Source organism: Petromyzon marinus, unplaced genomic scaffold (genome assembly GCF_048934315.1).
Source record: "Petromyzon marinus isolate PM22_M1 ecotype Great Lakes invasive population unplaced genomic scaffold, UKy_Petmar_22M1.pri1.0 PM_G_Scaffold_47, whole genome shotgun sequence".
NCBI lineage: Eukaryota > Metazoa > Chordata > Hyperoartia > Petromyzontiformes > Petromyzontidae > Petromyzon > Petromyzon marinus.
This window is the reverse complement of record NW_027422999.1, coordinates 1,406,862-1,421,220: the sequence shown is the minus strand read 5'-3', so window position 1 is coordinate 1,421,220 and position 14,359 is coordinate 1,406,862. Positions and strand designations below refer to the sequence as shown.

Sequence of the window (14,359 nt, the reverse complement as noted above, 5' to 3'; positions counted from 1 at the left end):
CCGAAAGAACTAAGAATATGAATATAATATTCACGCAGTTTTTATTTTCTTTTGTTAGCAGGCCAAGCCCGCTTGAGCTGCTATACCGCTCTTGTTATCAGAAGCGACCTGCCCACAACAACACAAGGTGGGGCTTTGTCAACGTGTGTGAATGTTTTGACTTAAAGCTTTCATGACTGCAGGAATTAATATTCATGGTTTATTCGGTAAAGTCACGTAGATAGAAAATGAAATAAAAATAACAGATAATAAATTAAATGAAAAATAAACAAATTTGAAAATGAAGCAAAAAACCCACGACATTTCGATCGCAACACAAGTGGTCTTTATCTTATTAAATTTTATCTGTTATTTTTATTTTCTATCTACGTGACTTTACTGAAAGAACCAACAATACGTGCGTCAACGTATCTATCGGTCAAAGACGCTAAGCGCGTGCCGCTGTTGACTCTGAATGTGTGGAGGGGAACACCTTCACCATGGGGAGAGAGAGAAAGAGACACGGATAGCCTCGGCTATGTTGATTGATCCTCGATTCATTACTTGGTGGAGTGAGGAAGAATTCATGCTGAGCAGATGAAGGTGGCCAGGCATGGTTCTGGTCACACCACCACCTGTTTACTCATGGCAGTGTGTGACAGTGTCAAGTTTGTGTTTGCAGTAAAGTCTATTAACTCTGTTGAACACGGAGGTTATATCAAAACAAGTTTATTTTTGTTTTCCTCTGAAACTCTTTATACGAATGGAAACAGGAGGTGAACACAGCACACACATGCATCTGAGCCTGGATTCACACCTCTAAGTTGCGATTGAACATTGATTTATGCATTTCTGCATAACACAAATAGTATTGTTTTCAACACCCTTTGCTATGTCAGCTGAATTTAGCTCTCATAAATATTCCTTTTGTAGTCAGACAGCCGAAATTGTGTGCTTAGAGTTTTGGGTTAACATTCATCTTGAAGATATGAAGGCTTCCAGGCATATTAATGACATTTTCCCTCTCATTGTGTGCCATAGCAGCCCTTGGAGAGAAACCCTTCAGGTGCACTCTGTGTGGAAGGCGTTTGCAGATTCATCAAATCTGATGAATTTGGGAAACTTTTTCACTACATCATGAATATATTAATAAGTATAGACGTGTAAGTCACGTGTGCATTCCTCTGTGCCTGACGTGTAGATGGTGTGGATATTATTTTTTTCTGTCTGCAGCTGACGCTTCCTCTGCAGAATTGGTCTGATGGAGCAAAGGCAGTCAGCACAGCAGCTCGGTACGACAAGTCAACATTGCGACCAGTGTGCATACAGCACGGACCGGACTGGAAATCTGACATGGCACCAGGGAACACACACGGGAGAGAAACCCTTCAGGTGCACGATGTGCAGGATGGCGTTTACACAGTCATATCTTGTAAAAGACCAGAAAACATACACGGGAGAGAAACCCTTCAAGTGCAGTGTTTGTGGGAAGACATTTTCATGGTCATCTGCTCTTAAAAAACACCAGAGAACACACACAGGAGAGAAACCCTTCAAGTGTACTCTGTGCGGCAAGGCGTTTTCAGATTCATGTAATCTTGTAACACACCAGAGAACACACATGGGAGAGAAACCCTTCAAGTGCAGTGTTTGTGGGAAGGCGTTTGCACATTCATCAAATTTTCGAAGACACCAGAGAACACAAAAGCATCAGAAGATCCGCAAGGAGTGGAGTCTGAAATCAGCTTGTGAGAGTCAAAGTGCCGCAATGAGCCCATCCCTCATGAAACAAGAACCGGACGAAAATCCCAGCTTGGACACTTTTAAAGCTATAAAGGTGAAATATGAAGAGGTGAAGGTGAAATGTGAAGAAGTGAAGGTAGAATGTGAAGATGAAGATTCATCTCCAGAATGGGACCTTTACATTGATGAAAGCAACGTGAAGCAGGAGGAGAATTCTGATTGAGGCAGAGCGAGGCAACTCCCAGCAGTTTGTGGAAGTGGAGGTGTGGGTGGACTTGGTCCTAGACAATACAAAGTCAAGTGGAGACCCGGTCGATGTGTAAGCCAGAGACGATGTTGCTCCAATAGATGCACCTTTGTCACAGGCCTTTAATAACAAGAATGTGACGTTGAACATGAGTTCCTAGGTTCATCCTGCAGAGTAAGGGCGGCCAGTCTTTGTGGGCCCGTGGGTTGGGTAGATCTCTAACCAGGAGCAAGAGCCAATAAGCTCCCAAGCATTCACTATGTTATAATAATTGCTTTTGCACGGTGCTTGCTTAATCGCCTCAGCAACTCGAAGTTTTGTGTCGTACCTCGTCTGAAACACTCGAAGAGCATCCACAAGTAGCAGTTGCCCCTGTGTGGCACAAGGTGGTGGCCCTGCACCGGCCTGCATGTGGACAAGAGCCTGTCAGTAGGGGGCGATGATTGATGTGTCATCTCAGTTGTGTAGTTTGTAGGTAATGTTTAGAATTTGCTACATTTTCACTCAGACGCCAGCATGCAATGGCCTCGTTTTGAATGACACGATAGTATGTTTTACATACACTGTGAAGCAGAATGTGCAACTTTTTTTAAAAGCTTCTTGTTAATACGATGTAACGTGATGCAGTATATTTCACTGCAGTAATCCCATTTTGTTAATATGCCTGTCAAGAATTTAGAATGTATACTTGTCTGGTTTTGTGCATACTTGTAACATTTGATCTATAAGGGTCAAACATTGAATCAGTGATGTTAGAACAAAGTGTGTGTGTGTTTGAAAGTAACCTGTACAGAGAACTCAGGTGAGACCCGTTGTTCTTGTGATACAGGTCAAACGGTGTTTTTGTGTTCCACGAAGCATCTGGAGCAACTTATTGTCTTTGAAATAGGTAGCACGCTCGGATCATTCAAGGTATACCACTTAAAGGTTACACGTATAGGAGGAGGTACATTCTCTACAACACGCATTGTAGTTTTGTCTTACGTGCTGACGTAGATTTTGTCTAACTGGGACTAGAAATGCACCTAGTGATTGACGTCTGGATGTTACCTATCGGTTGAAGCAAACCCTACTGCTGTTGTTGAGACGCTGTGCACCAATAAGGGTCCAACACATTGACGGCCTTCAGGCCAGGAAAGTCACAACATTTGCACACGAAGGACGAATTCACACAAGCACCCCTTGCTCCGTTTTGAAGTTTTAAAATGAAACATCTTTGAATTGTGTTGTGTTTTGAATTAGATGATTTTATTTCTTCATTAAAAGCTTGTATCAATTTTCATCTGGAAGACTTCATTGAAAAGGACATTTCGTGTGAATTTTCTCTCGTCATTAAGTAGATGGCCTTTTCGGGGGTTCGGTTCAATGCGGACACAAACTGTACACACACACAGTGTACACACAGTGTACACACAGTGTACACAAGCACACAGTGTACACACAGTGTACACACAGTGTACACACACAGTGTACACACAGTGTATACACACTGTACACACACAGTGTACATACAGTGTACACACACAATGTACACATTGTACACACAGTGTACACACACACTATACATACAGTATACACACAGTGTACACACACAGGGAACAGTGTATATATACACAGTGTACACACACACAGTGACACCCACAGTGACACACAGCGACACACAGTGACACAGTGTATACACATAGTGTACATACACACAGTGTACACACACAGTGTATACACAATAATGTCCACGTTGTTGTAGCTGAGCTCACACACTCAAGGGAAGGAGCAATGGAAAATGAATCTAAATCAACTTAAACTCCAACTCTGTGACGTCACTACTCTGCATTACCTCATCGGCGTGAAACGCCAGGGGAGGTGTGCCTCGCTAGTGACGTCATGTCACCAAGGTATTCACCCCTCCCCCGTCCCCCGCGCTCTTGAGCGTGACGTGACCTCCGCTTGGGTCACTGCCGATGTCGGTCCAGTGGCAATCCTTATTTGGGCAAAGCTACGCCCAGTGACTGGTGGCTCATTAACATAATGTATCCCTTAAAGCAGTCGCAGTTTATTTCGACGGGTTCAGCGTCCACGCCCCCATCCCTCGACATATGGGCCGACGTCATTAACATAATTTATTCAGTTGGAGAGCCGCTTGTGGGAAGGAAGTGACGTCATACTACTTCCTGCTGTCGCGAGGTAACAGGAAGCTGCCGTGTGCGCGCTTGCACTGAAATCCGAGTTGAGAAATTCTGATCGTTGTGGTGGTGGTCGTTGTGGTTGTGGTTGTTGTTTACCAAGGTAGAGCCTCTCTCTCTCAGGGATGTCAGTTGAGTAGCAGCGAGCATGGGAATCGATGTCCAGGTTGGAACTTTACAACGCGGGGCCTAGCCACGCGGGGCCTTGCCTCCTGCCCTCGCCTGATTGCGTTTACTTTAATTATCTCGCTTAAGTTTAATTTGTCTTCATCCGGCTCGCCACTTTGTAACTTTGTTTTATTGTAAATATTCACGCAGTTTTTATTTTCGTTCTTTTGTTAGCAGGCCAAGCCCGCTTGAGCTGCTATACCGCTCTTGTTATCAGAAGCGACCTGCCCACAACAACACAAGGTGAGGCTTTGTCAACGTGTGTGAATGTTTTGACTTAAAACTTTGGTGACTGCAGGAATTAATATTCTTGGTTCTTTCGGTAAAGTCACGTAGATAGAAAATAAAATAAAAATAACAGGTAATCATTTTTCTTTTTTAAATGAAGCAAAAAACCCCACGACGTTTCTATGGCAACATTAATGTTGAAGATGCGAGGGCTTACAGGAATATTTATGACATTTGCCCTCTCATTGCGTGCCATGACAGTGCTGTTTGCACAGTCACACATAGTCACTGTAAGATGTTTTTCTTGGTCGTGTTTTTGTTTTTTTGCTTGTTGTGGTTGCACCCGATTCAAGAGCCGAATGGCTCACGGGACTATAACCAAAATAAATCAAACTGAAAATCAAAAAACTGAAACCGCGTGATGAATTTGGGAAGGTTTTTCACTGCATCTCCAAATACATATAAAAGGCAAAGTTGTGATTGTGTGTGTTGTCTGTTCAAAATGTTTAGCGTACTTCCCGACATGCAACAAACTGGAAATTTGCCATGTGGGTACTTTCCAGACTGTACACCGTGCAAACATTATACAAATACACTTTTAGTTTATTTTTTTGCACGGCAAGTGAGCTGTGACGTCAAATCTGTCACGTGACCCTCGCACGTGGAAGCGTCACGCATTGTAGTGTAGCGGTTAGCGTTGTCTGTGTCTGTCTGTGTGTGTCTGTGTGTGTGTGTAAGCATAACGCATTATAGTGTAGCGGTTAGCGCTATGCCGCGCTACGAACCCGGCAACCCGAGTTCGATTCCCACTCACGGCCACCACCGGCGACGATTATTTGAACCGCTTCTGGGCCTCTCCTAGGTCGACTTAGCCTCAAACGAGTAACTGTTGTGGTGTGAACATCGCCACTGGGGAGACAAAGGCGGCCGGACGTGGTGGATCCAAGTCCCGGGCGAAGCCGGGTAGTACTGCTAGTCATGAATACATGAATGAATATAGACGTGTAACTCACGTGTGACTGTATATATTCATTCTTCCATGGTTTGATACTGACGTGTAGATGGTGTGGATATTCTTATTTTCTGTGTGCAGCTGACGCTGGTCTGATGGAGCAAAGGCACTCAGCACAGCAAGCCAGGACGACAAGTCAACAATGCGACCAGCGTGCATACAGCACGGATCGGACTGGAAATTTGACACAGCACCAGAGAACTCACACAGGAGAGAAACCCTTCAAGTGCACTGTGTGTGGGAAGACATTTTCAGATTCATCGACTCTTAAAAAACACCAGAGAACACACACGGGAGAGAAACCCTTCAAGTGCACTGTGTGTGGGAAGAAATTTTCAGATTCATTTGCTCTTAAAACACACCAGAGAACACACGCGGGAGAGAAACCCTTCAGGTGCAGTGTGTGTGGGAAGACATTTTCATGGTCATCCGCTCTTAAAACACACCAGAGAACACACACGGGAGAGAAACCCTTCAAGTGCAGTGTGTGTGGGAAGACATTTTCAGATTCATCTACTCTTAAAATACACCAGAGAACACACACGGGAGAGAAACCCTTCAAGTGCAGTGTGTGTGGGAAGACATTTTCAGATTCATTTGCTCTTAAAACACACCAGAGAACACACACGGGAGAGAAACCCTTCAAGTGCAGTGTGTGTGGGATGGCATTTTCATGGTCATCAGCTCTTAAAGCACACCAGAGAACACACACGAGAGAGAAACCCTTCAAGTGCACTGTGTGTGGGAAGACATTTTCAGATTCATCTAATCTTCAAAGACACCAGAGAACACACACGGAGAGAAACCCTTCAAGTGCAGTGTGTGTGGGAAGGCATTTTCACAGTCATCTGCTCTTAAAACACCAGAGAACACACATGGGAGAGAAACCCTTCAGGTGCACTCTGTGTGGGAAGGCATTTTCAGATTCATCTCATCTTCAAAGACACCAGAGAACACACACGGGAGAGAAACCCTTCAAGTGCAGTGTGTGTGGGAAGACATTTTCAGATTCATTTGCTCTTAAAACACACCAGAGAACTCACACAGGAGAAAAACCCTTCAAGTGCACTGTGTGTGGGAAGACATTTTCAGATTCATCTACTCTTAAAAAACACCAGAGAACACACACGGGAGAGAAACCCTTCAAGTGCAGTGTGTGTGGGAAGGCATTTTCACGGTCATCTGCTCTTAAAAAACACCAGAGAACACATATGGGAGAGAAACCCTTCAAGTGCAGTGTGTGCGGGAAGGCATTTGCACATTCATTAAATCTTCAAGTACACCAGAGAACGCACAAGCATCAGAAGATCCACAAGGAGTGGAGTCTGAAATCAGCTTGTGAAAGTCAAAGTGCTGCAATGAGCCCATCCCTCATGAAACACGTACCGGACGAAAATCCCAGCTTGGACACTTTTAAAGGTATCGAGGTGAAATATGAAGAGGTGATGGTGAAATGTGAAGAGGTGATGGTGACGAGCGAAGAAGTGAAAGTGAAATGTGAAGATGAAGATTCAACTCCAAAATGGGACCTTCACATCGTAAAGCAGGAGGAGAATTCTGACTGAGTCAGAGTGAGGCAACTCCCAGCAGTTTGTGGAAGTGGAGGTGTGGGTGGACTTACTCCAAGACAATACAAAGTCAAGTGGAGACCCGGTAGATGTGTAAGCTTGAGATGATGTCGCTCCAATAGATGCACCTTTGTCACAGGCCTTTAATGACAAGAATGTGAAGTTGAACATCAGTTCCTAGTTCAACCTGCAGAGTAAAGAGTGGCCAGTCTTTGTGGGCCCGTGGGTTGGGTAGATCTCTAACCAGGAGCAAGAGCCAATAAGCGCCCAAGCATTCACTATGTTATAATAATTGCTTTTACACGGTGCTTGTTTAATCGCCTCGGCAACTCGGAGTTTCGTGTCGTACCTCGTCTGAAACACTCGAAGAGCATCCCCAAGTGGCAGCTGCCCCCGTGTGGCACAAGGTGGTGGCCCTGCACCGGCCTGCATGTGGACAAGAGCCTGTCAGTAGGGGGCGATGATTGATGTGTCATCTCAGTTGTGTAGTTTGTAGGTAATGTTTAGAATTTGCTACATTTTCACTCAGACGCCAGCATGCAATGGCCTACTCGTTTTGAATGACACAATAGTATGTTTTACATACACTGTGAGGCAGACTGTGCAGCTTTTTTTTTAAAGCTTCTTGTTAATACGATGTAACGTGATGCAGTATATTTCACTGCAGTAATCCAATTTTGTTAATATGCCTGTCAATAATTTAGAATGTATACGTGTCTGGTTTTGTGCATATTTGTAACATTTGATCTATAAGGGTCAAACATTGAATAAGTGATGTTAGGACAAAGTGTGCGTGTGTGTTTGAAAGTAACCTGTACAGAGAACTCAGGTGAGACCCATTGTTCTTGTGATACAGGTCAAATAGTGTTTTTGTGTTCCACGAAGCATCTGGAGCAACGCATTGTCTTTGAAATAGGTAGCACCCTCGGATCATTAATCAGTTACAAGGCATACCACTTAAAAGTTACACGTATAGGAGGAGGTACATTCTCTACAACACGAATTGTAGTTTTGTCTTACGTGTTGACGTAGATTTTGTCTAACTAGGACTAGAAATGTGTCTTGCTGATTGACGTCTGGATGTTCGTACCTATCGGTTGAAGCAAACCCCACTGCTGTTGTTGAGACGCTGTGCACCAATAAGGGTCCGACACATTGACGGCCTTCAGGCCAGGAAAGTCACAACATTTGCACACGGAGGCATTCACGCAAGTACCCCATGCTTCGTTTTTGAAGTTTTAAAATGAAACATCTTTGAATTGTGTTGTGTTTTGAATTAGATGATTTTATTTCTTCATTAAAAGCTTGTATCAATTTACATCTGGAAGACTTCATTGAAAAGGACATTTCGTGTGAATTGTCTCTCGTCATTAAGTAGATGGCCTTGCCGGGGGTTCGGTTCAATGCGGACACAAACAGTGTACACACACACAGTGTATACACACACAGTGTACACACAGTGTACACACACAGTGTATACACACAATGTGTACACACAATGCACACACAGTGTACATGCAGTGTACGCACACTGTACACACAGTGTACACACTGTACACAAACAGTGTACACACACACATTGTGTACACACAGTGTACACACACACAGTATACACACAGTGTATACACACAGTCTATATACAGTGTACACACACAATGTACACACACATTGTACACACACAGTGTACACACACACAGTGTACACACACAGTTTATACACAGTGTACACACAGTGTATACACAGTGTACACAAACAGTACACAGTGTACACACAGTGTACATACAGTATATACACAGTGTACACACACACAGGGTACACAGTGTATATATACACACAGTGTACACACACAATGTATATATACACACACACAGTGTACACACACACAGTGACACAGCGACACACAGTGACACACAGTGACACAGTGTATACACAGTGTACACACACTGACACTGACACACACAGTGACACACACATAGTATACACAGTGACACAAGAACAACCGCCATTTGCCACTAAGTGGCGGTGACGTCACCACGACGCTTGTGCCAGGCACAGTGACACACACAGTGACACAGTGACACACAGCGACACACAGTGACACACACAGTGTACACATAGTGTACACACACAAGTGTACACGCACAGTGTACACACACGCAGTGTATACACACAGTGTATACACAATAATGTCCACGTTGTTGCTGAGCTCACACACCCAAGGGAGGGAGCAATGTAAAATGAATCTAAATCAACTTAAACTCCAACTCTGTGACGTCACCACTCTGCATTACCTCATCGGCGTGAAACGCCAGAGGGAGGTGTACCTTGCTAGTGACGTCATGTCCCCAAGGTATTCACCCCGACCTCCGTCCACCGCGCTCTTGAGCGTGACGTCACCTCCGCCTGGGTCACTTCCGAAATCGTTCCAGTGGCAATCCTTATTTGGGCAAAGCTACGCCCAGTGACTGGTGGCTCATTAACATAATGTGTCCGTTAAAGCCGTCGCGAGTTTATTGCGACAGGTTCAGCGCCCACGCCCCCATCCCTCGACATATGGGCCGACGTCATTAACATAATTTATTCAGTTAAAGAGCCGCTTGTGGGAGGGAAGTGACGTCATACTACTTCCTGCTGTCGCGAGGCAACAGGAAGCTGCCGTGTGCGCGCTTGCACGGAAATCCGAGGTGAGAAATTCTCATCGTTGTGGTGGTGGTGCTGGTTGTTGTTGTTTACCAAGGTAGAGCCTCTCTCTCTCGTAGGGATGTCAGTTGAGTTGCAGCGAGCATGGGAATCGATGTCCAGGTTGGAACTTTACAACGCGGGGCCTAGCCACGCGGGGCCTTGCCTCCTGCCCTCGCTTGATTGCGTTCACTTTAATTATCTCGCTTAAGTTTAATTTGTCTTCACCCGGCTCGCCACTTTGTAACTTTGTTTTATTGTAAATATTCACGCAGTTTTTATTTTTTTCACCAGGCCAAGCCCGCTTGAGCTGCTATACCGCTCTTGTTATCAGAAGCGACCTGCCCACAATAACACAAAGTGAGGCTTTGTCAACGTGTGTGAATGTTTTGACTTAAAACTTTGGTGACTGCAGGAATTAATATTCTTGGTTCTTTCGGTAAAGTCACGTAGATAGAAAATAAAATAATAAAAATAAATGAAAAATAAAAAACTTAAAATCAAGAAAAAACCCACGACGTTTCGATCGCAACACAAGTGGTCTTTATCTTATTGAATTTAATCTGTTATTTTTATTTTCTATCTACGTGACTTTACTGAAAGAACCAACAATACGTGCGTCAACGTATCTATCGGTGAAAGACGCTAAGCGCGTGCCGCTGTTGACTCTGAATGTATGGAGGGGAACTCCTTCACCATGGGGAGAGAGAGACAGAGACACGGATAGCCTCGGCTATGTTGATGATCCTCGATTCATTACTTGGTGGAGTGAGGAAGAATTAATGCTGAGCAGATGAAGGTGGCCAGGCATGGTGCTGGTCACACCACCACCTGTTTACTCATGGCAGTGTGTGACAGTGTCAAGTTTGTGTTTGCAGTAAAGTCTATTAACTCTGTTGAACACGGAGGTTATATCAAAACAATAGTTTATTTTTGTTTTCCTCTGGAACTCTTACTAAGAATGGAAACAGGAGGTGAACACAGCACACACATGCAGCTGAATTCGGAACTGTTCATCCCAGCATTCAAGGACATCTGAGCCTGGATTCACACCTCTAAGTTGCGATTGAACATTAATTCATGCATTTCTGCAAAACACAAATAGTATTGTTTTCAACACCCTTTGCTATGTCAGCTGAATTTAGCTCTCATGAATATTCATTTTGTAGTCAGACAGCCGAAATTGTGTGCTCGGAGTTTTGAGTTAACATTCATCTTGGAAGATAATGCTTCCAGGCATATTTATGACATTTGCCCTCTCATTGTGTGCCATAGCAGCCCTTGGAGAGAAACCCTTCAGGTGCACTCTGTGTGGAAGGCGTTTGCAGATTCATCAAATCTGATTAATTTGGGAAACTTTTTCACTACATCATGAATATATTAATAAGTATAGACGTGTAAGTCACGTGTGCATTCCTCTGTGCCTGACGTGTAGATGGTGTGGATATTCTTTTTTTATGTCTGCAGCTGACGCTTCCTCTGCAGAATTGGTCTGATGGAGCAAAGGCAGTCAGCACAGCTCGGTACGACAAGTCAACAATGCGACCAGCGTGCATACAGCACGGACCGGACTGGAAACTTGACACAGCACCAGAGAAGTCACACAGGAGAGAAACCCTTCAAATATACTGTGTATAACAAGGCATTTGCATGGCCATCAGTTTTTCAGAACCACCAGAGAACACACACGGGAGAGAAACCCTTCAGGTGCACCATGTGCAGGATGGCGTTTACACAGTCATGTAATCTTATAAAACACGAGAGAACACACACGGGAGAGAAACCTTTCCAGTGCAGTGTTTGTGGGAAGGCATTTTCATGGTTATCTGCTCTTAAAAAACACCAGAGAACACACACAGGAGAGAAACCCTTCAAGTGTACTCTGTGCGGCAAGGCGTTTTCAGATTCATGTAATCTTGTAACACACCAGAGAACACACATGGGAGAGAAACCCTTCAAGTGCAGTGTTTGTGGGAAGGCGTTTGCACATTCATCAAATTTTCGAAGACACCAGAGAACACAAAAGCATCGGAAGATCCATAAGGAGTGGAGTCTGAAATCAGCTTGTGAAAGTCAAAGTGCCGCAATGAGCCCATCCCTCATGAAACACGAACCGGAAGAAAATCCCAGCTTGGACACTTTTAAAGGTATCGAGGTGAAATATGAAGAGGTGATGGTGAAATGTGAAGAAGTGATGGTGAAGAGCGAAGAAGTGAAGATGAAATGTGAAGAGGTGATGGTGAAGAGCGATGAAGTGAAGGTAAAATGTGAAGATGAAGATTCAACTCCAAAATGGGACCTTCACATCGTAAAGCAGGAGGAGAATTCTGACTAAGGCAGAGCGAGGCAACTCCCAGCAGTTTGTGGAAGTGGAGGTGTGGGTGGACTTGCTCATAGACAATACAAAGTCAAGTGGAGACCCGGTAGATGTGTAAGCCAGAGACGATGTTGCTCCATTAGATGCACCTTTGTCACAGGCCTTTAATGACAAGAATGTTAAGTTGAACACTCATTTCTTAGGTTCATCCTGCAGAGTAAGGGCGGCCAGTCTTTGTGGGCCCGTGGGTTGGATAGATCTCTAACCAGGAGCAAGAGCCAATAAGCTCCCAAGCATTCACTATATTATCATAATTGCTTTTACATGGTGCTTGCTTTATCGCCTCAGCAACTCTGAGTTTTATATCTCATCTCACGCTCGAAGAGCATCCCCAAGTTAGAGCTGCCCCTGTGTGGCACAAGGTGGTGGCCCTGCACCGGCCTGCATGTGGACAAGAGCCTGTCCGTAGGGGGCGATGATTGATGTGTCATCTCAGTTGTGTAGTTTGTAGGTAATGTTTAGAATTTGCTACATTTTCACTCAGACGCCAGCATGCAATGGCCTACTCGTTTTGAATGACACAATAGTATGTTTTACATACACTGTGAAGCAGACTGCAACTTTTTTTTTTAAGTTTCTTGTTAATACAATGTAACGTGATGCAGTATATTTCACTGCAATAATCCAATTTTGTTAATATGCCTGTCAATAATTTAGAATGAATACTTGCTTGATTTTGTGCATACTTGTAACATTTGATCTGTAAGGGTCAAACATTGAATAAGTGATGTTAGGACAAAGTGTGTGTGTGTGTTTGAAAGTAACCTGTACAGAGAACTCAGGTGAGACCCGTTGTTCTTGTGAAACAGGTCAAACGGTGTTTTTGTGTTCCATGAAGCATCTGCCTCTGTAGCAACTCATTGTCTTTGAAATAGGTGGCACACTCGGATCATTCATCAGTTACAAGGCATACCACTTAAAAGTTACACGTATAGGAGGAGGTACATTCTCTACAACACGAATAAAGTTTTGTCTTACGTGTTGAGGCCACATGATGTGTCGAATGCTCTCTGCCAGCTCACAGGACAGACCCAAGTTGTCATGTGCTCAATAAGATGACTGACAGAGGCACCACTGCACCGACTTGGTGTGGCCGGCGCTCCGCTGGTTGTTGTGAGCGTCGCTCATCCACCCTCCGTTGTTACTGGAGGGCGACTGCCTCCAACTGCCCAGCAGCTTGCTTCACGAGCCTCCTCCACAGAGGCCGATCTTGACACCGCTGGTACCGGTCATCGGCAAGCCCACTCAGCTCCCCATCCTTCTTGTACAGCATCAGTCCATACATCTTTAAGAGGGTTATCGAAATGCCATGCTACAGACAGATGGGCAGATATGAACGAACAGAGCTAATGCATGAACATCTCAACCTTGGTTGGAAAGCGTTAAAAAGGAATATGTTATTTGACCTGAACTGCATATTGTTTGATTTGAGTTAAGGACAATAAAAAAACTAATACAGAGATCGTGCACTCACATCAGTCTGGGTTAGCGTGTGAGATGACCTCCTGTAATACTATGACCTTACCAGATACGGAGACAAATTGGCATTAATGCAGATTTGAGGCTATGCGGAATGCTTTGAACCCAAAGCACCCTTCAATGGTAATGCACATAATAGAGACATGCTTTGTTCACTTTTCTAAACCCATGCTTTTAAAATAATCTCAAGCATTTTTTTCTGCCAGTCATTGCCTGATCTTATTGCACACACACACACAAAGATCCCCCGTACAGCCTTCAACAGACTGCTGGGGCAAGTGCTGTTGGTGAGCTATAAACGCCGGCACGCACGGCACTCGAGGGGGAGGGTGGCCAACACCGCACCGGGCCGCCTTTGTCTCCCCTGATATTTACACACCACACTAGGAAGTCATTCAAGGCTACATCGATGTAGGGAAAACCCAGGACTGGTTTAAATATCTGCCACTGTTGTGTGTCATGAGCAGGAATCCAATTTGGGTCACCGGGTTACGGAGTGCAGTGCGATAGCCACTAAATTACCGCTCCCCACTCGTACACAACGACAAGAACAAAGATCCCCGGTAGAGCATTAACAGACTCTAGAGGCAAGTGCTGTTAGCGAGCACCTATGAAGGATGGCACGGCACACGAGGGGGTGGGTAGCCAGCACCGCGCCCGGCCGCCTTTGTATCCCGAGTGGTGATGCTCAAATCACAC

At 44.6% G+C, this 14,359-nt stretch overlaps 1 protein-coding gene across 1 annotated transcript; it reads left to right on the top strand.

Moving 5' to 3' along the window:
* Window positions 1-1,343: 1,343 nt before the first annotated feature.
* Window positions 1,344-12,589, top strand: LOC142917375 (uncharacterized). The gene is made up of 4 exons (XM_076062015.1): window positions 1,344-1,641; window positions 5,721-6,203; window positions 6,453-6,807; window positions 11,615-12,589. Exons 1-4 carry the CDS (start codon window positions 1,379-1,381, stop codon window positions 12,137-12,139), a joined length of 1,626 nt encoding a protein of 541 aa, XP_075918130.1. The 5' UTR covers window positions 1,344-1,378; the 3' UTR covers window positions 12,140-12,589.
* The last annotated feature ends 1,770 nt before the right edge of the window (window positions 12,590-14,359 follow it).

Coding starts and splice junctions, on each gene's coding strand:
- LOC142917375 (XM_076062015.1), top strand. CDS start 1,379: ATGTGCAGGATGGCGTTTACACAGTCATATCTTGTAAAAGACCAGAAA. Junction 6,204..6,452: donor ACGGGAGAGAAACCCTTCAA/GTGCAGTGTGTG, acceptor GAAACCCTTCAG/GTGCACTCTGTGTGGGAAGG. Junction 6,808..11,614: donor AGTGCAGTGTGTGCGGGAAG/GCATTTGCACAT, acceptor GTTTGTGGGAAG/GCATTTTCATGGTTATCTGC.